Source organism: Salvelinus sp. IW2-2015, linkage group LG36 (genome assembly GCF_002910315.2).
Source record: "Salvelinus sp. IW2-2015 linkage group LG36, ASM291031v2, whole genome shotgun sequence".
Lineage (NCBI taxonomy): Eukaryota > Metazoa > Chordata > Actinopteri > Salmoniformes > Salmonidae > Salvelinus > Salvelinus sp. IW2-2015.
This window is the reverse complement of record NC_036875.1, coordinates 19,516,531-19,543,364: the sequence shown is the minus strand read 5'-3', so window position 1 is coordinate 19,543,364 and position 26,834 is coordinate 19,516,531. Positions and strand designations below refer to the sequence as shown.

Here is a 26,834-nt window from a genome sequence, read left to right as displayed (position 1 = left end):
CTCTTATACCCTTTAGCCTCTTATACCCTTTAGCCTCTTATACCCTTTAGCCTCTTATACCCTTTAGCCTCTTATACCCTTTAGCCTCTTATACCGTTATACTCAATTTTTTCTCTCTGCCTCCTCTCATTTCAGATTCTCTCTCAATTCAATTCAATTCCATTCAAAGGGCTTTATTGGCATGGGAAACATATGTTTACATTGCCAAAGCAAGTGAAATCTATCTGGGGAGGGGGAGGGGGAGGCAGGAATTAGGAATGCACGTGAGCTAGTCTAGGGAGGGGTGAGACCAGGGGGAGGAAGCAGGGGGAGGAAGCAGGGGGAGGGGTATGCAGGGGGAGGAAGGCGGAGGGGAGTTGCTGTAGGAATTAGAGTCTGGGTGTCATGTCAACAAGCCCAGTCCCAAATAGGAAAGCCCACGGGAGGTGGGAGTCCCGGAGATTCAGTTTCACGCTAACATTTCATTAGCAGTTAGCATGACAGTCTCCCACACTAATAACCAACTGCAGACTCTCTATGCTACGCCAGCTTACGCCCAACTAAGCTAAACTAAAGGTAAGGGAAGCTTTCAAATGGAATGGGTTAGCAGTTTCATTGGCACTGAGTTACAAGCATGTAAATGCACAGTAGAGAGAGAGAGAGAGAGAGAGAGAGAGAGAGAGTGGTCTGTTTAGAAACAGTGGTGAGTAATAGGTCTTTATTTGAGGAGGAGCTGGTGGTGGGGGGATATTGTCGAAAGAGGGGGACAGCAGTTGGGGGTTTAGGTTAGCTATGCAGAGAGAGTTGAGTAGGGGAAACCTGCTTCTACTGCCTGTATGAATAGAAGGCCCTATGTGTCTGTCTCTGACCATAGCTGGGTCTAATACTGTACATGCGGTATATCAGGCCCCAATAGAGGTGGTGAGGCTGGGGGGAGGGGGGGGGGGGCGTAAGGGAGTATATTTATTTACTGCTTTCTATTGCCTTCTTGTCAAATAGCGCCAAGCCAGAACAAACTGAGAATTGACCAACTAGGTCCCGAAAATCATGCAAAGCACACTGGGAGTTTCCTTCCTCAATTGAAATACAATCCATCTCCGAGCTGAAGAGAGATCTTATCTATGGATGATCGAATTGGAACTGGGGTTTCAACCGAGCATGTTTTGGGTGGGTGGGGAGGAGGGGTAGGAAAGAGTGCTCCAGAGTTCCAGGTAGAGGGAAGGAGGGAGGGAGGCAGGAGGCAGAGAGGGTACAAGAGACGCAGTGTCCTCTCTGGAAAAGGGAATGAGGGAAGGGGGGCAGTGTTTGAGTAGAGGAGTAGAGGTTTAAATAACTCTGGTCAGCTACTGGAGAGAGGGAGATAGAGGGGGAGGAGAGAAACATAAAGAAAAGAGAAAGAGCAGGAAAGCAGTGAGTATATCCTCTTCTTTTTAAAACTCTCTTCTTCCCTTTCTGGGTTACTGAGTGAATTGTTAGGCAGAATAAACAGCCAGTGTGAGTCATTAGATAAATGGGAGGGGGCTTTAGCCTCTGTCAGGTCAGATGTGTGTGGATTCCAGTGGTAGTAGGAAATGTCAGGGCAGATGTGTGTGGATTCCAGTGGTAGTAGGAAATGTCAGGGCAGATGTGTGTGGNAGGAAATGTCAGGGCAGATGTGTGTGGATTCCAGTGGTAGTAGGAAATGTCAGGTCAGATGTGTGTGGATTCCAGTGGTAGTAGGAAATGTCAGGTCAGATGTGTGTGGATTCCAGTGGTAGTAGGACATTAAGGTGGGTTGAAGAAGTAGTCAATTTAAAGGGCACTGTTCAAAGTTTGAGCTTCTTAGACTATGGTTGAACGAGTGGTCGTTTTTACAGTGTTTTCTCAATGTATTCTACATTTACAGTGTAGTTTTAACTGTGGTGGTAAGACTGAAGCCGGTACTGGGAGTGAGTAATGTATGTTGGTAGTGTTTGTTCTATGGGCTGTGTGTTTTGGAATAGTCCAATGTGTGTCCTGGTTTACAAGGAATCTATCGTTTACTTATCAAATCAAATCAAATTGTATTAGTCACTTGCGCCGAATACAACAGGTGTAGACCTTACAGTGAAATGCTTACTTACAAGCCTTAACCAACAGTGCTGTTTCAAAAAATACAGATAAGAATAAGAGTAACAAGTAATTATAGAGCAGCAGTAAAAAGGTAACAATATATACAGGGGGGTGCCTGTACAGAGTCAATGTGCGGGGGCACCGGTTAGTTGAGGTAGTATGTACATGGAGGTAGAGTTAACTAAAGTGTCGATGCATAGATGACAACAGAGAGTGGCAGTGGTGTGGAGAGGGAGGTGGGGGGGTGGGGGCTATGCGAATAGTCTGGGTAGCCATTTGACTAGATGTTCAGGAGTCTTATGGCTTGGGGGTAGAAGCTGTTTAGAATCCTCTTGGACCTAGACTTGGCGCTCCGGTACCGCTTGCCGTGTGGTAGCAGGGAGAACAGTCTATGACTAGGGTGGCTGGAGTCTTTGACAATTTTTAGGGCCTTCCTCTGACACCGCCTGGTATAGAGGTACTGGATGGCAGGAAGCTTGGCCCCAGTGATGTACTGTCATGTCACTGTCACTTGCTCTTTTCCCCTTAGTCTCTCTCTCTGTCTCTCATTCCATCACTCTATCCCTCCCTCCCCCTTAGTCTCTCTCTCTCTCATGTTGTCACTCTATCGCTCCCTCCCCCTTAGTCTCTCTCTCTCTCTTCACAGAACAGTGTGACCATAAGACCTACCCTCCTCATCTTTCTTTCATCCTGTTCCTCCCTTCACACTTTATAAACATTTGTATTTTCAAGGATTTTTTTATATTGCACTGGCCTTCATTCAACATATCAATATTTTTGTGGGAAAAAGCTTATCTGAATGTCAGGACCCGGTGCGAGAAACAGTCACTAATAATTGGCAGAACCCAGAAGATGAGGCAGACACAGCAGTACTAGAGATGGTGGTTTAATAAAAAATAGATATCTTCCAAAATACAAAAGAAAATCCACAAAGTGGTAAAAACAGCAAGGGAAAAAACAAACCTCAAAAGACCAATCCAAAAATACCCGAGAACAAAACCAGAGAACCTCTGGAAAATCCAACAAGAGAAAAATGTTCACAAAGGCTGGGGCTGGGTGCTAACATACAAACACTGAGCAAGGAACTAAGGAACACACAGGGTTTAAATACTAACAAGGGAATGACTTACAGGTGCAAACAATAATTAGGGCAAGAAAAACAAAAGGTACAAAAAAGGTGCAAGGGGGACATCTAGTGAACAAAACCAAACAGTCCTGGCCAAAACCTGACACTGAATATATATATCTCCTTCCGTGGCCTCCAACTGATCTTAAATGCTAGTAAAACTAAATGCATGCTCTTCAACCGATCGCTGCCCGCACCTGCCCGCCCGTCCAGCATCACTACTCTGGACGGTTCTGACTTAGAATATGTGGACAACTACAAATACCTAGGTGTCTGGTTAGACTGTAAACTCTCCTTCCAGACTCACATTAAGCATCTCCAATCCAAAATTAAATCTAGAATTGGCTTCCTATTTCGCAACAAAGCATCCTTCACTCATGCTGCCAAACATACCCTCATAAAACTAACCATCCTACCGATCCTCGACTACGGCGATGTCATTTACAAAATAGCCTTCAACACTCTACTCAACAAATTGAATGCAGTCTATCACAGTGCCATCCGTTTTGTCACCAAAGCCCCATATACTACCCACCATTGCGACCTGTACGCTCTATTTGGCTGGCCCTCGCTTCATACTCGCCGCCAAACCCACTGGCTCCAGGTCATCTATAAGTCTCTGCTAGGTAAAGCCCCGCCTTATCTCAGCTCACTGGTCACCATAGCAGCACCCACCCGTAGCACGCGCTCCAGCAGTTATATCTCACTGGTGATCCCCAAAGCCAATTCTTCCTTTGGCCGCCTTTCCTTCCAGTTCTCTGCTGCCAATGACTGGAACAAACTGCAAAAATCACTGAAGCTGGAGACTCATATCTCCCTCACTAGCTTTAAGCACCAGCTGTCAGAGCAGCTCACAGATCACTGCAACTGTACATAACCCATCTGTAAATAGCCCATCCAACTACCTCATCCCCATACTGTATTTATTTATTTATCTTGCTCCTTGGCACCCCAGTATCTCTACCTGCACATTCATCTTCTGCACATCTACTATTCCAGTGTTTAATTGCTATATTGTAATTACTTCGCCACCATGGCCTATTTATTGCCTTACCTCCCTTATCCTACCTCATTTGCACACACTGTATATAGACTTTTTCTACTGTATTATTGACTGTAAGTTTGTTTATTCCATGTGTAACTCTGTGTTGTTGTATGTGTCGAACTGCTTTGCTTTATCTTGGCCAGGTCGCAGTTGTAAATGAGAACTTGTTCTCAACGAGCCTACCTGGTTAAATAAAGGCAACATTTTTTATTGTTGTATTTTTCTCGCTGATCAGGACGATTGTTGTTTTTGGCTTAACCCCAAGACCAGGTTTTCTGTTTTGATTGAATATAGTCCAAGCACTTTCTGCAAATTAATTATAGTGCAAGTTAGTGTTTAAAACCAATGTGGATGTATAAAAGTCAACCTGTATCACATGATCCCTCTCCTTTGTTGAGCCTACCTGTCTGTTTCTCCCCTCATCCCTCTCTCCTTAAATATGTCATCCGTCTCCATCCTCTCATCTTCCTCTCTCTGTTTTCTCAGATATATCACCCCTCCACCACTCAGTGGCAGCTGGATAAGTGGCTGAAAAAAGTCCCCAAAAAATCCTCTTCCTGCGACCAGGATCCCAGCAATCACGACCACGCCCAGAGAGCTACAGAGCACCGGTCGCTCTCCCCAGACCCCCACAGAGCCACATCTCCATCCAGACCCTGGGGGATCAGAGAGGACTACAGCCCCAGCCAGAGCCCTGTTCCCAGCCCGCGCTTCAACTACAGCCCCAGGCATAGCCCTCGGCCTAGCCCTGGCTACAGCCCCTGCCCCAGCCCCTGTTCCAGTCCTTGTCCTAGCCCCACCCCAAGACACAGTCCCATCCCTAGTCCGGTCCCCAGTGTCTGTCCAAGCCCCTTCCCAAGCCCCAGAGCCACCTGCAGCCTTAGTTCCATTCCCCAGCACCCCCCTAGGAGTCCTAGTCCTAGCCTTACTCATTCTAGCCCCCGCCGCTATCCTCAGGTTCGGAGTACTCATCAGGAAAGCCACAGGCCTCCCACGTGGCCTAGCCTAACAACCAGCCCAAGCCATAGACCCAAAATCAGGCCCTGGATTGCCCCTGTACCCAGCACTGAGCCCAAGAGCAAGCCAAGACACAGTCCATATCCTCAGCCTCCACCTCAGCACAGCTCCAGGCCTAAATCCACACAGAGCCAGCCTGTTCCCACTCCCAAGACCACAGCCAAGGCAGCCCCTGCTCTGACCACTGAGCTGAGCCACAGGCACAAACACAGACCCAGGCCTAGTCCCAACTCGAGTCCCAAGCTTCATTCCCAGCCTAGCTTGAAACACGCACTCACTCTAGCCCCCAAAAGCCAACACCTATCCAACCCCAGGCCCAGTAATGGGCCTAGTTTGACAACCAGACTCAGTACCCGTCTCAGTCCCACACCCAGGGCCAAGACCTTACCCACCACAGACCCTAGCAGAGAGACCAGCAGCAGAGTTAGTCACTGTTCCAAATCCAGCCCAAAGCCACATTCTCTGCCTAACTCCAAAGCTAGTTCTGAGCCTCGCGCTAAATCCAGCCCCAGTCCTAGACCCAAAGTCAAGTCCTGGGCCCCTGCTCCCCACTCAAAGCTTCCACAGAGGAAGCCCCAATCTAGGGAGAGAGAACAGGAGGTGGACAACCGGAGAGAGACCCATGCACCAAAGAGGAAGGTAGACAGGCAGACAGAGGGAAAGGGGGAACATGAGGTAGAGAGACAGACAGAAAAACAAGGAGAGAGGCAGGGGAAGAAACAGAAGGAAAGAAAGGGGGAGAGACAGGGAGAGAGAAGACTGGCGGAGGAGCAGTTGCTTAGACGCCCCTGGGTCCAGAGCTCAGAGGAAGAGGAGGAAGAGGACGTAGAGGAGAGAAAGAGGAGAAGGGAGGAGAGCGAGAAGGAGGAGAAGTGCAAGAGGAGGTGGGAGGAGCAGCAGCAGAGAGGTGAATGGCAAGCGGTCCAGCCCAAGCAGAGACCTCACACCAACAGCGAGCGCCGCCACCATCCCATCGACCCACAACGCCACGGGACCAAGAAAAAGAGGAGGAGGAAGAGTGAGGAAGAGAGACAGTCTCAGCCGGACCCTTCCCCTCCACCGTCACCCTCCTCCCCCACTCCTGTCGTCCCACCCACAGACTCCTCCTCCTCTTCAGAGTCCGACTCGGAGCCCGATCTGCCTCCCAACGTCACCAAAGTCCCGGCCGACTCCACATCAAGCCAGCGTCCCATCCCCAGGAGAGGGTACCAGGGCCCGGGGAGGCCCGCGGATAGCAGGTCCAGAGTGCTCTACCCCAGGCGCACCACCGCATCCAACCCAGGCCAGGGGCACCAAATCCAGGGAAAGCAGAAACTCTACACCCTGGTTCCGTTTGGACGTCGTGAGCTGGCCGCAGCCTCCCATCGAGGCCTGAGAAACTTGGTGGTTCAGATAGACCTCTCCCTGCTCAACAGAGTGCCTGATACTACGACAGGCACCCCAGCCTCTCACAAACACTCTTCCTCCTCCTCTGCCTCTTCCAAGCAGAAAGAAGCCATGAGACACCTGTGCATCCCCGAGACAGAGAAAGGAGACAGCAAGAGGAAACGCAAGGTAACACACACACTCCTTTTTTTCTCTATAGACCTCCAGTGTAAACAAGATAGTTGCACTGTAGCTAGTTTATCATGGAATACTAATGTCATCCTTTACTGAGACCTGAAGTCACTGTTACTTCACAACTACAATAGCCTGGTGTCTGTGGTTCTGCCATAATATGCGTGTTTCCTCCCAGTCAGAGAATGGAGTCCAGCACCACAGAGAGAGTAAGAGGAGCAACTCCCAGACCAACGGCCCCTTTGCCCACACAGAGTCGCACAGACGTCTAGACCCTCACTCAGACACCAGACACAACGGGTGAGACTGGAACGCACACTCTCATACACACGTATACACACTCTCATACACACTCTCATTGACACTTATACACACAAACACACACACACACAAACACACACACACGCAAACACACGCAAACACACACACACACAAACACACATATATACACTGATTGTATAAAACATTAAGGACACTTGCTCTTTCCATGACATAGACTGACCAGGTGAATCCAGGTGAAAGCTACAGTATATATATACGCACGCTGATACATACATAAACACTGTAAGAAGTACTGACTGTGTATTTCCGGGGGTTGTATGTGTGAGCAGGTTCTTGGAGGACTATCTGGACAGTACCCCTCTCTCTGACACCGCCGACCCCACCAAGCCCCCCATCAAAACACAGAACCCAGAGCCTAAGATGGAGGTTGAGTGTTGTGTTGGGGTGTCAGGGCAGCCTCGGCCCGAGTGTGAACCATGGGGACCTCCTTTACAACGGGCAGGGGGACAGAGAGGAACCGTAACCAACCATGAACCGTGAGTGCCTGACTGAAAAATAAGGCCACTGTTAGTCTTAATGACCACATTCTACAGCCCAACCTAGACTGTCAGAAGCAGTCAGTAGCTACCACATAATAATATATTTGTCTGCTCTTTCCTATTGACTTCCTCCCCCTTTCCATCCCTCTGTAGCCCACATCATGCTGAGTACTACATGCATGAAGCCAAGAGGATGAAGCACCGTGCAGATGCCATGGTGAGACTGGTTCAGGACTGGGTTAGGACCAGAAGGACTGTTCTAACACTGAGTTAGGAATGTTCAAAATCGCTCCGCCATTTTCTGGTTGCTAAAACTCTGATAGTTCGCCTAATTTCAGTTTATGTGACAAAATCAGCTAGTTTAGTGTAGAGAGTCATTGTACCATCTAATCCGCTGTGAAATAGATATTTTTCATTAGCAAAAATATTGTTGTTTCAGCTGTTTGAAGCTGGTGTAATAAAACCGAAAGTGAAAGGAGCAAAAACAAAACTTAAGACCAGGAAGCATAGAAATAGCGCACAGATCTACCGCTTCTTAGACTTGCTTTCAATGACAATGATAGATCTATAACTCACATTTCTATGTGGATTTGGTCGGTTTGCCCACAAAGTTACATATTGCCACTTTAAGACTGTTTCAAAGATATCAGTAACATTTTTAAGATAAGTTGGCTAAAATGATAAGGACTCTTTTACAGGATTAAGTGGCTAGTGAGCTCTTCCAACTTCATTAATTTCCTATCTCACTTACCCAGTATCTCTCTCTCTCTGTCTCAGGTGGATAAGCTGGGGAAGGCAGTGAACTATGTGGATGCTGCTCTCTCCTTCATGGAGTGTGGAAAAGCTATGGAGGAGGGACCACTGGAGGCCAAGTCTCCCTATACCATGTACGCAGAGACAGTAGAGCTCATCAGGTGAGACAAACACACACTCACACACACACACACACATTCACACAGACACTCTCACACACAAACACAGACACACACACACACACACACACACACACACACACACACACACACACACACACACACACACACACACACACACACACACACTGTAACAGTGATCCTCTGTGGTTGTCAGGTACGCCATGAAGCTGAAGAACCACTCTGGCCCAGGGGCTAGACAGGAAGACCAACAGTTGGCCGTACTGTGGTATGTTACTAGCAACGATTGTCCAAATGGTTGAAAGGTCAAAAATAAAGTTCTGATCAATGAAAAAGCTGCATAATGGGGTAAGATACTCAACGCATTTTGAATTTTAAAAACCCAAGAAACATTGACTGAACCTTTGTTTAATGAGATCCAGAAAATCTATGGAATCCAGACAATTTAGGTGGCAATTTCAATTTAATGTTAAATATCAAATGTTTTCTTCTTTGAAACAACCATGCCAACATTTTTTAAAACCATATATGGCCTATTTATGCATTTTGTGATTACATTGATGGAGTAAACTTCTGAAAATACCAACTAATTTGGGCATAATTAAAAAGAATAGCATAAAATTAGGCCTACTCTCTATACAATCAGCATATTTCTATGGTAGGCCTACCAAGCCCTCACAATCTCCCAGCTTTCACCATGGTTTTCATTCGTAATGATGATTGATTTTGTCAAATTCTCATGCATATTCAACATTAGATGGAGACTGTGTTTGAGAAAAGGATAGTCACTAAATGCTCTAGAATTTTCAAGCACAGAAATAGTTGATGTTGGTTGTTCGTTTTTGGGAGCGGCTTCCATTGTGGCTGAGTTAGGCTACTTTGTAAACATTACATCTCTACTTTTTCAAACTCTACAAAAATTAACACCCACCTGTGCAACAATCGCTTTCTTGTCATTCTTGTGATATAAATGTTGTTTGTGCTTTTAATCCCTGTCAAATCAAATCAAATGTTATTTGTCACATGCTTCTTAAACAACAGGTGTACACTAACAGAGAAACGCTTACGTACCTTCCCAACAATGTAGAGAGAAAGAAAATAGAGAAATAGTTCAACACAATAATAAAATGTATAATAAATACACAATGAGTAACGGTAACTTGGCAATATACAGGGGGTACCAATACCGAGTTGATGTGCAGGTGTACGAGGTAAATAAGGAAGATATGTACATATAACTAGGAATAAAGTGACAAATAATAAACAGTAGAAGCAGCGTATGTGATGTGTCCCAAAAGTTCTTGCAAAAAGGGTCAATGCAGATAGTCCGGGTAGATATTTGGTTAACTATTTATCTAACTATTTAGCAGTTTTATGGCTTGGAGTTAGATGCTGTTCAGGGTCCTGTTGGTTCTAGACTTAGTGCATCGGTACTGCTTGCCGTGCGGTAGCAGAGCGAACAGTCTATGGCTGTAGTCTTTTACCATGTTTAGGGCCTTCCTCTGACACCACCCGATATACAGTGGGGAGAACAAGTATTTGATACACTGCCGATTTTGCAGGTTTTCCTACTTACAAAGCATGTAGAGGTCTGTAATTTTTATCATAGGTACACTTCAACTGTGAGAAACGGAATCTAAAACAAAAATCCAGAAAATTACATTGTATGATTTTTAAGTAATTAATTTGCATTTTATTGCATGACATAAAGTAATTTGGATCACCTACCAACCAGTAAGAATTCCGGCTCTCACAAGACCTGTTAGGTTTTCTTTAAGAAGCCCTCCTGTTCTCCACTCATTACCTGTATTAACTGCACCTGTTTGAACTCGTTACCTGTATAAAAGACCACTGTCCACACACTCAATCAAACAGACTCCAACCTCTCCACAATGGCCAAGACCAGAGAGCTGTGTAAGGACATCAGGATAAAATTGTAGACCTGCACAAGGCTGGGATGGGCTACAGGAAAATAGGCAAGCAGCTTGGTGAGAAGGCAACACTGTTGGCGCAATTATTAGAAAATGGAAGAAGTTCAAGATGACGGTCAATCACCCTCGGCCTGGGGCTCCATGCAAGATCTCACCTCGTGGGGCATCAATGATCATGAGGAAGGTGAGGGATCAGCTCAAAAACTACACGGCAGTACCTGGTCAATGACCTGAAGAGAGCTGGGACCACAGTCTCAAAAGAAACCATTAGTAACACACTACGCCGTCATGGATTAAAATCCTGCAGCGCACGCAAGGTCCCCCTGCTCAAGCCAGCGCATGTCCAGGCCCGTCTGAAGTTTGCCAATGACCATCTGGATGATCCAGAGGAGGAATGGGAGAAGGTCATGTGGTCTGATGAGACAAAAATAGGGCTTTTTGGTCTAAACTCCACTCGCCATGTTTGGAGGAAGAAGAAGGATGAGTACAACCCCAAGAACACCATCCCAACCGTGAAGCATGGAGGTGGAAACATCATTTTTTGGGGATGCTTTTCTGCAAAGGGGACAGGATGACTGCACCGTATTGAGGGGAGGATGGATGGGCCATGTATCACGAGATCTTGGCCAACAACCTCCTTCCCTCAGAAGAGCATTGAAGATGGGTCGTGGCTGGGTCTTCCAGCATGACACGACCTGAAAGACACAGCCAGGACAACTAAGGAGTGGCTCGTAAGAAGCATCTCAAGGTCCTGGAGTGGCCTAGCCAGTCTCCAGACCTGAACCCAATAGAAAATCTTTGGAGGGAGCTGAAAGTCCGTATTGCCCAGCGACAGCCCCGAAACCTGAAGGATCTGGAGAAGGTCTGTATGGAGGAGTGGGCCAAAATCCCTGCTGCAGTGTGTGCAAACCCGGTCAAGAACTACAGGAAACGTATGATCTCATGTAATTGCAAACAAAGGTTTCTGTACCAAATATTAAGTTCTGCTTTTCTGATGTATCAAATACTTATGTCATGCAATAAAATGCAAATTAATTACTTACAAATCATACAATGTGATTTTCTGGATTTTGGTTTTAGATTCTGTCTCTCACAGTTGAAGTGTACCTATGATACAAATTACAGACCTCTACATGCTTTGTAAGTAGGAAAACCTGCAAAATCGTCAGTGTATCAAATACTTGTTCTCCCCACTGTAGATGTCCTGGATGACAGGGAACTAGGCCCCAGTGATGCCAAGCAGTTGCCATACCGAGCGATGATGCAGCCAGTCAAGATGCTCTCAACGGTGCAGCTGTATAACTTTTTGAGGATCTGAGGGCCCACGCTAAATCTTTTGAGCCTCCTGAGGGGGAAGAGGCGTTGTCGTGCCGTCTTCACGACTGTGTTGGTGTGTTTGGACCATTATAGATCCTTAGTGATGTGGACACCGAGGAATTTGAAGCTCTCTACCCGTTCCACTACAGCCCTGTCGATGTGAATGGGGGCGTACTTGGCCCTCCATTTCCTATAGTCCACAATCAGCTATTTTATCTTGCTGACGTTGAGGGAGAGGATGTTGTCCTGGCATCCCACTGCCATGTCTCGAACCTGCTCCCTATAGGCTGTCTCATCGTTGTCTGTGATCAGGCCTACCACCGTTGTGTCGTCTGCAAACTTAATGACGGTTTTGGAGTCGTGCGCGGCAACGCTGTCATGGGTGAACAGGGAGTATAGGAGGGGACTAAGTATGCACCCCTGAGGGGCCCCCGTGTTGAGGGTCAGTGTGATGAATGTGTTGTTGCCTACCCTCACCACCTGGGGCGGCCCGTCAGTAGAGGGAGGTGTTCAGTCCCAGGAACCTTAACTTAGTGATGAGCTTTGAGGGCACTATGGTGTTGAATGCTGAGCTGGAGTCAATTAACAGCATTCTCACATAGGTGTTCCTTTTGTCCAAGTGGGAAAGGGCGATGTGGAGAGCAATAAGGATTGCGTCATCTGTGGATCTGTTGGGGCGGTATGCAAATTGGAGTGGGTCCAGGGTGTTTGGGATGATGGTGTTGATGTGAGCCATGACCAGCCTTTAAAAGCATTTCATGGCTACAGATGTGAGTGCTACGGGGAGATAGTCATTTAGACAGGTTACCTAGGTGTTCTTGGGAACAGGGACTATGGTGGTCTGCTTGAACATGTAGGTATTACAGACTGGGTCAGGGAGAGGTTAAAAATATCAGTGAAGACACTTTCCAGCAGGTCAGCGCATGTTCTGAGTATGCATCCTTTTAATCTGTCTGGCCCTGCGGCCTTGTGAATGTTAACCTGTTTAAACATCTTACTCACATCGTCTACGGAGAGCGTGATCACACAGTTGTTCTGAACAGCTGGTGCTCTCACACATGGTTCAGTGTTGCTTGCCTCGAAGTGCGCCTACAAAGCATTTAGCTCGTCTGGTGGGCTCATTTCACTGGGCAGCTTGTGGCCGAGTTTCCCTTTGTAATCCGTGATAGTTTGCACGCCTTGCAACATCCGAGAAGCATCAGAGCCGGTGTAGTAGGATTCGATCTTATCCCTGTATTGATGCTTTGCCTGTTTGATGGTTCGTCAGAGGGCGTCCAAGCGTCAGCGTTGAATAGATTCAGACAAAAAAACCGACTATGTGCCATTGTTGACCTTTTGAAGGGGTCTTGCTTCTGTTTGAGCCGGCATAATGCACGTGTGCACAATCATAACATCAACAGGGAAATGCTTTTTGTTTTTTTCTATTGTGTTATTGACTGTACGTTTGTTTATTCCATGTGTAACTCTGTGTTGTTTGTGTCGCACTGCTTTGCTTTATCTTGGCCAGGTCGCAGTTGTAAATGAGAACTTGTTCTCAACGTGCCTACCTGGTTAAATAAAGGTGAAATAAAAACAATAAAAAATAAAAAACAAGCAAGCGTTAGAATGTGCGTTGCTTTTCTTTTTAAATAAATCGGTCCAGCAACAATTATTTGACAAGTGAATTTACACCTCAAAAAACAGGAATAATGGCGGGAGAATCCTGAGGTGGGCGGTGCCTGCACATTGCTAATGTCACTTTCTCTTTGTAATTTCTTATCTATTATTACCCGCCTAGAAAATAATCACCTATAGGATGTGGATTATGTATTTATTTACTGGGCATTTCTCTGTGTGTGTGTGTGTGTGTGTGTGTGTGTGTGTGTGTGTGTGTGTGTGTGTGTGTGTGTGTGTGTGTGTGTGTGTGTGTGTGTGTTCCCTAGTTTCCGGTGCCTTGCTCTCCTATACTGGCAGATGTTTCGTCTAAAGAAGGATCACGCCCTGAAGTATTCCAAAGCTCTATTGGACTACTTTAAGGTACAGACCTCACCAGCAGCTATTTTAACTGCTGGATTTAGTGTGATGCAATTAAAAGCAGACATGTTAGATTAGATTGGTTAGATTGTAAATGTGTTTTATCTGTCGTCCCAGAGTTCTCCAAAAGTGCCTACTACTCCCCCAATCTGGAGCGACTCGGGAAAGTAAGAAAGACTCGCTCTCTGTCTCTCATATCCCATCTCCCCCTCGCTCTCTTTCTCAATCACTCCAATGTATTTGTGAACGTAGTATTACATTGATTTGACTCTCCTTAGCGAAGTATCATTGTGTTCTTCTCATTGACAGGGGCACAGGGGGACCTCCCTCGTCCCTCTCCCCCAGCCCCTCAGCCCTCACCCTGGGCTCTCACACTGGCAGCTCCCCCTCCTCCCTCATCAGCATTCCCCAACGTATCCACCAGATGGCAGCAAACCACCTCAACATCACCAACAGTGTCCTCTACAGCTATGAGTACTGGGAGGTAGCAGATAGCCTTGCCAGAGACAACAAGGGTAAGAGAGGCTACCTCTTTATTAGCAAATTAATAAATGGACTGAAATGACCTCTTTGGTTTTTTTAGAGAGAGAGAGAGAGATAGATAGTGAGAGAGAGAGAGAGATCAGTTTGTTGAGACTAGGTTTCAGTGTTTTATTAGATGTGATTTAACCCCCCACTTTCTCTCTCTCTCGCTCTCTCTTTTTCTCTTTCTTTTTCTCTTTCCAGAGTTCTTTAACTACTTGAACACCCTGTCGGGGCCATTGACTCTCCACAGTAGTATTGCTCATGCAGTCCAGTACACCAGACAGGCTCTACAGTGGATACGCATCAGTGCCAATGTGGGTTAGTGGAGGGAGGGGCGAGACCATAGAGAATGATAGAGAAAGCATCCCTATATAGTTCCCATTTTGGCGTCTGTGAGCGCACCGGCAGCGCTATCTCCATTTTTAAGTAGTCAATTTTATTCTTCACAATTGGCTGATCCCTCCCGATGAGCTGGTTGGACATGACTCCAACAGGAAGTTGACTGTCACCAAGTTGACTGCATTAAAATGGTGGAAGCCCTCACTGCTGCTCCCATGCTAACATGGCATTTTGGCCACTGGAGGCCTCTATCATTCTTTATGGGTGAGACCCAACAACCTGGCCTAAGGGAAGGAGGGAAAGAGGGACACAAGTGATGAGAAATTGAGGAGTCCCCTTGTATTCTACGTTTTAAGGATTAGTACTTCAATTAATAGTTCAATTCTCAGCATGTATCATAAATTATGGATTGGATTTATACACAGTAGCGCCTTTCCTGGTGCTCAAAGTGCTTCACTTTGTATGGGGAGAAGGTGTTGTTAATCCTACAAACAGGCAAAGGAACTGTTTTAGTATATCTTTACTCTTCCTCTTGGGATTCTCTGTGCAGATCTTTAAAGTTCCACATGGATTCAATGCCTTCGAACTCGCTGCTTTACCAAACGTGCCACATATGTAATGACAAAACACACACAGCAACTGTCTAAAAAGGAAATGGAAGAGAAACATCATACAGTGCACCTGTGAGGACTTTATGATTTCTCTACTGTACAAAAGGACAACAGACATATGACCTGGACTACATCTCCCATGGGCCTCACCAGGACTAATGGTTTCATTAGGGGAAAGGTGAAGTTGGGATTTTGAGTTTTATTTTGGACTGTAAGGCCCCTCATCCTAAAATGTAGACCAAGTTACTGGTAGCTTTTCTGTATGACTACACTGTGAGATGGCTCTTTTCAGAACATTTAGAGATGCCTTTCACTTTTTGATGTCTTTTTATGTGCAATAGGTGTGTCAGATTATTTGTTTTTAACAAAAATACCAAAACAATAGGTTTTGATTTGGTTTTGTTGCCAAGTGGATGGCCCAGCATTCATGTTCCTGTCTATGCAAAATTATTATTTATAATATGGTGTAATGTAATTATCAAAAGTTGCATACCGAATTGTATTTCATAAATGTCTTTTTGATATTGCAATTTGTATGCATCTCCATGTTTGTTGAAGCAAAGTTGGTATATGACCTCCTAAAGTCTAACAACAAGGATTTATCCCCAAATAGAAAATGTTTAATGACACCTAGTAATCGCTCAGATATTTCCTAAATTATATTAGTGTCCCCACTCAACTTTCAATATTTAGATGAAGGTGTATGTGTGTGTGTGTGTGTGTGTGTGTGTGTGTATTCCAGTTAAATGTATTTGTGATCAGACTGTGCTTCTCTCCTTCATCTCTCCATCTGACTGACTCCCTATCCACTGGGCACACACTGGTTGAATCAACATTGTTTCCATGTCATTTCTACGAAATGACTTTGAACCAACATGGAATAGATGTTGAATTGACGTGTGTGCCCAGTGGGTAGCCTCTCTTTCTTTCTGCTCCCTCCCTCTCCCCCATCTTTCTGTCTTTCTTTCTCTGAGTAGGTTGTCTGATAGAGCTAGTTCTTTTTTCGACATCACTTATTACCCTGATGCCCTTTGCACCAATAGGAAGACTGTTATGGCAAGCCTCAGCATCCGCTGTCTGGAACCATAGCAACAACTCGGAATAGCCAATGAGACTGGGGAGGATGTAGCCTAGCCTACATCTGCCCGCGTGACAGGTGCAACGCAATGAGACCCTGAGAGGAATTTTTAAAAAGCATCAGACAGTCTATATTTAGATTTGGCTACTGTAGATGAAACATGACAGTGGAACAAACCTGAAATATCACATATGCTTTGACTTCATGCGTTGGATTTCCCGGACTGCGCTTCTGTGGGGTTAACGGGTTTATACATTAAATAACGAATGGGCATTGCACCCGATGACGTGCGTGGGATCAAATTGCCATCCATTCAGTGAGATCACTGGAGCAGAGATTGTAATTTAGCTGATTTTGAGATGTTTAGATGTTGCTGTTCACGTCTGCATAATATTGGATAGACTAAAATATTAGGGCCAATCATCATAGGCCCACTAATGTTCAGCGGCTGATAACATTTATTGCCACACGGTTACAACAGAGACTTTCGAGATAACGGTTTATTCAGTATCAGTAGGCCTACACTGGACTGAACTGAAGTATCATAGCTCCACCGCGTTTCGGTATTCTCCGCATGTATGTCGCCCGTGCGTCATTTTGTGAAGTCTGTGTGCGTGCTGGAATAATGCTGGAATAATAGCGCCATCTGCTGGCCGGTTGGGCTAGGGTTTCTGAGGACACTGGCTGGTGGCCAGTCTGCATCAAAGCACGAGACAAAATATTAAAAAGTATTCTTTCTCTGTCGCACTATCGGCCACACACTCGGTTTAGTCTACACGCAGCCCTATATTTGGACTCTGGGACTCTAGTCCTCTTCTTGGCTGCCTGCATGGATTTTTTTGGTCATATACCATATATTATATGCAGATTGTGTATTGCGTTTTTCAGTTTTCAAATCAAATTGTATTTGTCACATGCGCCGAATACAACAGGTGTAGTAGACCTTAGCTTGAAATGCTTACTTACAAGCCCATAGCCACTGTCCACTGTCATAACCAACAACACAGTTCAGTAAACATAATTAATAAAATATTAACTAAATAAATTAAAGTAAAAAATTCAATAAAAAGTAACACAATAAAACAACAAAAACGAGGCTATATACAGGGGGTACCGAGTCAATGTGCGGGGGTACAGGTTAGTCGAGGTAATTTGTGTGTGTGCGTGTCTTAGGGGCCAAGTATGCTGGATGCAGTAACAGTCAAAAGACCAGTCAGAGATCTGTATATAATGACGAGTGCTCGTGTCTCCGCCTTAACAATGGGAGTCGTTGTCCCAAAGGCGGGAAGCAGGCAGGTCCAAAATAAGCCCATACAAACGCATTAGGCTTATTTTTGACATGTTTGACACTTCCTCTGGCCAAGTCAATGAGGACGTGCCATAGACATTAAAACCAGGGACGTGCGTGCGTGAGATAGTAGCCCACAACATACCGTCGTCCCTAATCTCTTTGACCCAATTCCATTTCAATTTTCAGACCCTTCTCCAGTTTAAGTGGCGAAATAACTACTTCTTTATGCGGTGGAGGCCGATGAGGTTTTAAAGGCTAGGGGAAATTGGCAATGAAATGGAACGTGGCCTTTCACAGCGCTGCGTCAAGTGTAGTGTTGTTGACTCGCCACGGGGTGGCACGATAACCACAGCCAGCGGCAATGGGAGCTGTCACTGACCCGACAGGGAGGACGGTTTAAGGCGCTAAACAGTGAGGGGAGGAGCCAGGGAGTTGAGAGAGGGAGAGAAGGGAGGTAGAGAGAAAAAGCAGACGGGCTGCTGAAAATGGAGAGCACACGGAGAAAGGTGATCGGAGATTATTCAAGAGCATGTCAAAATAGGAAGACCACAACAGTTACACTAAACTCAAAATAGGGAAGAACTCCACCGCATAGACCCTTTTAGAAGAAGGATCCAGCCTGCGAAAACAACATTTAGCTGTTTGATTTCAGCGCAAGATCAAGTCAGTAAAAGAGAGAAGGTGAGTAGCAAAGTGACTTCCGCTTTTACAATGGGAACAGTACAGTGTGGACACTTTGTAGCACACACTCGTGCACCTACTGTTTATTCTATGTTGGACAATTATGTAACATAATTTCGACATAAACAACGTGTCCTCCCTCACTGCACACATAATCTGTGTAATTATACTCTGTAGCGCTGCGACACGATTCATTCGGTTACATTTGTTATTTACCAGCTAACTCTGCAGCTAGCTTGATTTGCATAATATCTGTCTTTCTGCTTGCCGTTTTTGACAGTCTTCATTCGAGAGTAACGTGGCTAGTTGAGCTTTTTAGGTCTGTGGTAGTCAAAATCACATGGGACCACACTAGCTGACAGACATGACGAAGCAAGCAATACATTTCCCACACAGAATCAGGCGTGGATCTAGCTAACAAGCTTAGCTACACACATAGTGGACGTGGTTGGGGTCAGCTGTCTTTTCATTTAGTAAATCGTCAATGCTAGTCCGTATGCATAGCTATATCTAGTTTAAAGTAAAAATCAAGCATAAAGTAAAATCAAGCCCATTCGTGTGTCCAGGCAGTGCTCGCCATGCAGGTCGACCACAAATCTTTGTTTGTGTTCTGCTCGAGGAGGGAGGGAGCAGGGAGGGGGGCTAGCTAGACCTGTAGCCAACTCCAGCAAGCATGACTCCTGCAACCTGCTTACTTTAGAATTTTCAGTCCAGTAAGTACAGTCAGCGAGGATAGCAGTGGTGGCACTGTACAAAGCATGCTCCATAACAGCCTTCTTACAAAAAAAGGCTGCAGTTAGACTGGTGTCTGCTGCTCTGCTCTTTGTACTCATTTAGATTTTCAGTGTAATGGAAATAAGTAATAATTGCTCTGACTGCCTGCTTTAGTAAGTACATTCTCTGTCCCCTCTCACCCCCCAGCATCTCTCTCATATCTAACTGTCTATGCCTCTGAGGAATTCTTGGTACCAGCCCTTGAAGTTGACTTAAGATGGACTCCTTCCTGGAGGCAGGAACCAATTTGGCCCTCTTGTACCACAATACTTTGGAGCCAGGTTACACTGGGACACCTGCAGTCCACCAGCTGTGGGCCATTTGTGTTTCTGTGGGGACTCATTTGAGCGTGGCACAGCAGGACAGACGGTCTGGCAGGTGTCCAGCCCATAGAGAATGATAGAGCCCTCTAGTGGCCAAAAGGCTGTGTTAGCATGGGCAGCACCATTGAGGGCTTCCACTATTGTAATGTAGTCAACTGGGTGGGACTTTATTAGCTGATCCCTCCTGGTGACCCTGTTGGAGTCATGTCATTAGGCACGATCAGACAATCTTGAAGAAGAAAATGTACTACTTCAAAATGGAACCTCAATGGCGCTGTCCAAGCTGTCACAAACACTATAATGGCACAGATACAAAGATGAGTCCTCTATCTATCTCTATGGTCCAGCCATCCCCACTGCTTATATGCTGCTGCAGAGTCAGATAGTAGTAATACAGTGGGAGGCCTGTTCGAACTGTTCTGGAGACAGGTGTATTTTTAGCTCATAATGTTAAAGGTCATAACAGCGCCAGATAAAGCTGATCCTAACCCAGCAAATATTGCAGGGCTAGAATAAAAAGACAGACAGGCGTAGGATAGTCAATCTTTATCAGATGCTTTGTCTGACTACCTGTCCATGGATGGGATGTAGGCTTAGATTTAACCCCATATCTCCACCTCTTCCGTACTGCTTTCTACTCCGTATAGGTTATCTGCCGATGTAATTTTCTGATGTAATTTTCCGATTCCCCCCCCCCCCCGTGTCATCCTTTTTTATGTGCCTTTGTCCATAACATTTCTACCCAAAGCTACATCCATCCTTTTTTTCATTCGGCTTCCTTCATTTTCTCTTTCTTGGGAGAATTTCAATTGCATACTCCTTACGTCCTCTCGCCTCCTTCTCAAAAACCCATTGGAGGAGAAGGGCAAAGGGTTGGGACCTCTGGGTTTTGTCATCCAGTGGCTTTTGAGAAGGTGAGGATGCGAGGAGTATGCAATTGAGATTCTCCCAATGTTTGATGTCACCTCCCTTTGAACTGACCTGAGTGTGTTCTTCCTGCTCATGCTCATTTGCATGATTGGAGCACCTGGCCCTGGCAGGATATAAGTCACACGCTGCAATCATGGCAGCCAGCTACAGGTGATGAGCAGATTGGGAACACAGACAATCAGTGTCAAACCTGACTGTGTCTGCCTATTCATTCAACAGATGTGCCTTTCTCTGCTTTGTGTTTCTTAATGGGGGGTGTTCAGGCTCCCTCTCTCAGGGCCTATATTAGGACTAATAGGCTTAGTGGGCCACTCCCTCCGGTTGAGACATGGGTCACAGACTGAGGCTAGGGTCCGTGGTAAAGGGAGAGTACACTCCAAAATCAAAAGTTGTTGATCTCCTTGAGCTAGGAAACACCCTCCTCGTGTCAAGTTGGACAACAGTCTGATGGATTGAACTCAGAAAGCCCAATAGGAGGGGGTTTGAAGATAAATCTGTTTTGAGATGAGAGCTACAATTCTCAAGGCCAGAATTGAAGGGTTCAGACGGATAATTAAAATGTAATAAGAAAGAGAGGATGAGGATTGTTTCATCATAATCACACCATCTGAGATGGAGGCACCCACAGGATATAGGGTGAGAGAGGGGAGAGCATCAAGTGTGAGAAAAATAAAATGTTCTAGAGTGTGTATTTTGAGGGTCAAAATGACAGACCAAGGAAGGTCAAATTTATATGGTAAGTAAGCATTGGTCACCACACTTTCCCACACACACTGTTGTACTGTTCTTCTAGAGCGGGGCCTGATGTAAATCTCCCTGTATCGACCACTAATTACAATACAAGCCTAATTAGTGTACTGAAGTTGGCTGATCGATCACCTAAACACCTGATAACAAAGAGTGTGTGTATCTGTGTGGGGTGTGGGTTCTCTTACACGGACTGACTCATCGTCATAGATATGGCTACCTAAAACAGACTATTTTCCTCTCCCAGGTGTTTCTCAGTATGAGTCGAGATGGGCGGAGGAAGAGGGACAGGGATGACAACGGTTGGGCTTCCAGGGTGAGTAACTTCCTGTTTCCGTTGCCATGGAGACCCATGAGCGTGGCATTGTCCGTTACATTGGCTCACTTTAGCTCAGTGGGATAATATGGTACTGCTAGTGCATAATGGATTGTGCAAACAACTTAGGTTGATACCTGTGTGATTATGTATACTTATGACTGCTGATGAGAAAGGAGAGGCTAAGGATTTTATAGTAGTACTCTGTATATGTCATGCATGATAAGCCGGCCCAGGTTTTCCTCCTTAATTTGGCACTTCATTGACTTCGCCTGGAGCCCTGTTGCATGTATGACTATCAGTCTGCAGTGAGAATATCATGGTTTCTTGTTTCAAATTCTAAAATGTGTGTGTGTGTACCGGCGGCATGTAGCCTAGCGGTTAAGAGCGTTGGGCTAGCAACCGACCAGGTGAAAAATTTGTCTGTGCCCTTGAGCAAGGCACTTCACCTTAATTGTTCCTGTAAGTTGCTCTAGATATGAGCATCTGCTAAATGATTTTAAATGTAAAATGTGTGTGTAGGGTGGCTACATGGCTGCTAAGGTGTCCAAGCTGGATGAGCAGTTTAAGATGGACGCCCCCAGAGAGAAACAGAAAGATGGAGCCTGCTCTAGCATCTTCACTGGGGTGGCCATCTATGTCAACGGATACACAGGTGAGACACATGGCCATTAAGGCGTCAGCATGGTCTGGCTAGGTGACCCGAACGAGTGTGCTCGCATACTCCCTTAAAAGACCTTCGCTTGAAAAATGAGACAAAGCGGCAATAGTACTGTTTGTTCATCTTGAGATGCTGTAGCAAGCATACATTTCCTCAAAATAGTCCAAATTAATCTAAGATAAATCAAGAAATCTGTCATTTATTTTGATATTTTTGCAGAGATCTTAGTCGCACAATTTTACATCTAACTAAGATGTTTGGTGCAGTATTTCTCAAGTGGAAAAATAGGCTTCGTTTTCATGCACATCTCATTGATTGACAACAAACACTTAATTGAAGAATCCCTTCGGTTGACCAATCACCGTCAAAGGGACGTAGACTTGGCTACCGACTTCAGCTTTCCTCGATCATTTTCTGTGTGCATGAACTGCCAGAAATAACCCTTCTGAAGATCAAAATAAACAAAAACGTCACAAAATGTCGTCATAATTTATACCCAAACTGTTCCTAACTGTCTGGGATGTTCCCAGACACCATACCCACTCCTTCTCCCATTTGATTCTATCCTTATCCCTTCTATGGATACTAAATACAGTCCTTAATGCTTTAATGGAGCTAGTAACCCATTTATACTTTCTAAGCAATTTTACTTTGATTGCAATTATTTCTCTAGAAAGACTGGGCGGGTCTGTAACTGCAGTGTATGGACTTTGTGCGCGTGGACCGTACAATAGACGGGTTCAGTTGTTAGGTAAGCCATAGAAGGCTTTGTTGGGATTGCTGTGCGGTCGACACGTTCTACCTCTTTACTCTATTTTCCCACACTGCCTTCCCTTCTCTCCTTCTATCCCAATCTCTATCTTTCATTATTTTCTCTTTCCCCCTCTTATCTCCACTTTTCAATGTTTACCCCATTTCTTCTCTCATTCCTCTTTCCACCTTTCACTCTTTCCCCTCATTTAGCTTTTGTATTTGTCTGTCTTCTATCTCCTCTTTCTCTTCACCTACAGGAAATCTAAATTGGATATGTAAATGATTTCTAAGAATATCACAGGGGAGTACATGGAAATAATCTCCTCTCTCTACCTACTCATTCAAGGGTTTCTCTTTATTTTTACTATTTTCTACATGGTAGAGTAATAGCGAAGACATCAAAACTATGTAATCATGTAACCCAAAAGGTTGGGTGACTGTGGGGGCCAGGTCATCTGATGCAGCACTCCATCACTCTCCTTCTTGGTCAAATAGCCCTTACACAGCCTGGATGTCTATTGGGTCATTGTGCTGTTGAAAAACAAATGATAGTCCCACTAAGCGCAAACCATATGGGATGGCGTATCGCTGCAGAATGCTGTGGTAGTCATCCTTATTAAGTGTGCCTTGAATTCTAAATAAATCACTGACAGTGTCACCATCAAAGCACCATCACACCGCCACCTCCATGCTTCACGGTGGGAACCACACATGCGGAGATCATCTGTTCACCTACTCTGCGTCTCACAAAGACAAGGCGGTTGGAACCAAAAATATCACATTTGGACTCATCAGACCAAAGGACAGATTTCCACCGGTCTAATGTCCATTGCTCGTGTTTTATAAGCCCAAGCAAGTCTCTTCTTATTGGTGTCATTTAGTAGTGTTTTCTTTGCAGCAATTTGACCATGAAGGCCTGATTCACGCAGTCAGTTGATGTTGATGTGTCTGTTACTTGAACTCAGTGAAGCATTTTTTTGGGCTGCAATTTCTGAGGCTGGTAACATCTCTTTCAAATCTTATTGGTCACATACATGTGTTTGGCAGATGTTATTGCGGGTGTAGCAAAATCCAACAGTGCAGTAATATCTAACAATTTCACAACAATGCACACATCTAAGTAAAGGAATGGAATTAAAAATATATGGACGAGCAATGTCAGAGGGGCATAGACTAAGATACAGTAGAATAGAATACAGTATATACATGAGATGAGTAATATTAAAGTGACTAGTGTTCCATTATTAAAGTGGCCAGTGATTTCAAGTCTATGTATATAGGGCAGCAGCCTCTAATGTGCATATGATGGCTATTTAACAGTCTGATGACATTGAGATATAAGCTGTTTTTCAGTCTCTCGGTAACAGCATTGATGCACCTCTACTGACATTGCATTCTGGATGATAGCGGGGTGAACAGGAAGTGGCTCGGGTGGTTGTTGTCCTTGATGATCTTTTTGTCCTTTCTGTGACATCGGGTGCTCTAGGTGTCCTAAAGGGCAGGTAGTTTGCTGCCGGTGATGCGTTGGAGAGCCCTGCGGTTGTGGGTGGTGCAGTTGCCATACCAGGCGGTGATACAGCCTGACAGGATGCTCTCAATTGTGCATCTGTAAAAGTTTGTGCGGGTTTTAGGTGCCAAGACAAATTTCTGTAGCCTCCTGAGGTTGAAGAGGCGCTGTTTCGCCTTCTTCACCACGCTGTCTGTGTGGATGGACCATTTCAGATCGTCAGGGATGTGTACACAGAGGAACTTGAAGCTTTCCACCTTCTCCACAGCGGTCCCGTCGATGTGGATAGGGAGGTGCTCCCTCTGCTGTTTCCTGAAGACCACGATCACCTCCTTTTGTTGATGTTGAGAGAGGGAGGTTATTTTCCTGGCACCACACTCCCAGAGCCCTCACCTCCTCCCTGTAGGCTGTCTCATCATTGTTGGTAATCAAGCCTACTACTGTGGTGTCGTCTGCAAACTTGATGATTGAGTTGGAGGAGTGCATGGCCACGCCGTCATGGGTGAACAGGGAGTACAGGAGGGGGTGAAGCATGCACCCTTGTGGGGCCCCATGTGTTGAGGATCAACGATGTGGTGTTGTTTCCTACCTTCACCACTTGGGGGTGGCCCGTCAGGAGTCCAGGGCCCAGTTACACAAGGTGGGGTTCAGACCCAGGGCCTCAAGCTTAATGATGAGCTTGGAGGGTACTATGGTGTTGAATGCTGAGCTGTAGTCAATGAACAGCATTCTTACATAGGTATTCCTCTTGTCCAAATGGGATAGGGCAGTGTGCTGTGTGATGGCGATTGCATCGTTTGTGGATCTATTAGGACGATAAGCAAATTGAAATGGGTCTAGGGTGACAAGTAAGGTGGAGGTGACATGATCATTGACTAGTATCGCAAAGCACTTCATGATGACAAAAGTGAGTTCTACGGGGCGATAGTCATTTAGTTCAGTTATCTTTGCCTTCTTAGGTACAGGAACAATGGTGGCCATCTTGAAGCATGTGGGGACAGCAGACTGCAGCAGAGATAACTCTGGGTCTTCCCTTCCTGTGGCGGTCCTCATGAGAGCCAGTTTCATCATAGCGCTTGATGGTTTTTGCGACTGCACTTGAAGAAACTTTGAAAGTTCTTGAAATTTTGATAATTGACTGACCTTAAAGTAATGATGAACTGTCTTTTCTCTTTGCTTATTTAAGCTGTTCTTGCCATAATATGGACTTAGCCCTATTTGGTAAAAGACCATCTTCTGATTGGCTCAAACGCATTAAGAAGGAAAGAAATTCCACAAATGTACTTTTAGCAAGGCACACCTGTTAATTGAAATGCATTCCAGGTGACTACCTCGAAGCAGGTTGAGAGAATGCCAAGAGTGTGCAAAGTTGTCATCAAGGCAAAGGGTGGCTACTTTGAAGAATCTCAAATACAAAATATATTTTAATTTGTTTAACACTTTTGGGCGGGGGGGGGTTACTACATGATTCCATATGTGTTATTCATAGTTTGATGTCTTCACTAGTATTCTACAATGTAGAAAATAGTACAAATAAAGAAAAACCTTGAATGAGTAGGTGTTTCCAAACTTTTGACTGTACTAAATGTGTGTGTATGCTTTACCCTGCTCTTTGATGTCTGTTCCTGTTCTTCCTCTCTGGCTTTTGACTGTGTGTGTGAGCATAGGATTAAAAGAGTAGAATGTGGATATCAGTGCTCGTCCAATTCTTCTATTTATTATTTCTATACCTAGACCCCAGTGCAGACGAGCTGCGCAGGCTGATGATGCTGCATGGGGTCAGTTTCACATGTACTATTCCCGCTCCAAGACAACCCACATAATCGCCACCAACCTGCCCAACAGCAAATACAGGAGCTGAGGGACCAGAAGGTGGTCCGGCCGGAGGTGATCACTGACAGGTGGTGTAGTGTTGTGTGTTGTGTAATGTAACCTACGTAATAGTGTTTAAACCTTCCTCTTTCCCACCTTCAGTATCAAGGCTGCCATCTCCTGTCCTACCTGCAGTACCAGCTCTATGCCAAGCAAAAAGGCCTGAGCTTCCCCAGTGTGTGTGTCGCCAGGCCAGGAGGCTGCAGGATCCAGCCACGGGCAAACCCAACCCAGCCACAGCCTCCCTGTACCCAGCCTCAATAACCTCATACCTGGCCTCAACAACCCAGCCCCCAGCCTGGGAAGCCCCTATCTAGCCACCACACTCCTACATCCAGCCACAGTCATGTACACATAGACAATCTCCTCGACCAGCCCAACCAGTATAACCGCTAGCTGGCGACCTCAACCCCAGCCCAGCCACTCGCTCCCCCTCCCCAGTCACCTCAACCCTCAGTCCAGACACTTTAGCCCAGGACACTGCTTTCTCAGCCCCTACTCCTCCAATCACCTCTACTCTGACCCAGGACACATCCCCACCACCCACCCAGCCAAGGCAGCCCCAAGCCAGGCTGCATCCGGCCTCTTGCTCCAGCCGACACCCACTCACAGACCCCCGGTCCCGTCCCAGCTCAC

General features: G+C 45.6%; 1 protein-coding gene and 1 pseudogene across 1 annotated transcript in view; both read left to right on the top strand.

Moving 5' to 3' along the window:
• LOC111959241 (AF4/FMR2 family member 3) overlaps positions 1 to 15,795 on the top strand; it is a 24,133-nt gene extending 8,338 nt beyond the window's left edge. The window contains exons 3-12 of the mRNA XM_070437625.1: positions 4,728 to 6,812; positions 6,994 to 7,115; positions 7,427 to 7,633; positions 7,790 to 7,853; positions 8,414 to 8,550; positions 8,726 to 8,797; positions 13,700 to 13,793; positions 13,908 to 13,957; positions 14,100 to 14,305; positions 14,517 to 15,795. Coding sequence (XP_070293726.1) covers positions 4,728 to 6,812; positions 6,994 to 7,115; positions 7,427 to 7,633; positions 7,790 to 7,853; positions 8,414 to 8,550; positions 8,726 to 8,797; positions 13,700 to 13,793; positions 13,908 to 13,957; positions 14,100 to 14,305; positions 14,517 to 14,638 — 3,159 coding nt within the window. The 3' untranslated portion in view covers positions 14,639 to 15,795. The remainder of the gene's footprint in view (positions 1 to 4,727; positions 6,813 to 6,993; positions 7,116 to 7,426; positions 7,634 to 7,789; positions 7,854 to 8,413; positions 8,551 to 8,725; positions 8,798 to 13,699; positions 13,794 to 13,907; positions 13,958 to 14,099; positions 14,306 to 14,516) is intronic.
• A 2,271-nt stretch (positions 15,796 to 18,066) lies between these two features.
• On the top strand, positions 18,067 to 26,625 carry LOC111959591 (DNA repair protein REV1-like; annotated as a pseudogene).
• The last annotated feature ends 209 nt before the right edge of the window (positions 26,626 to 26,834 follow it).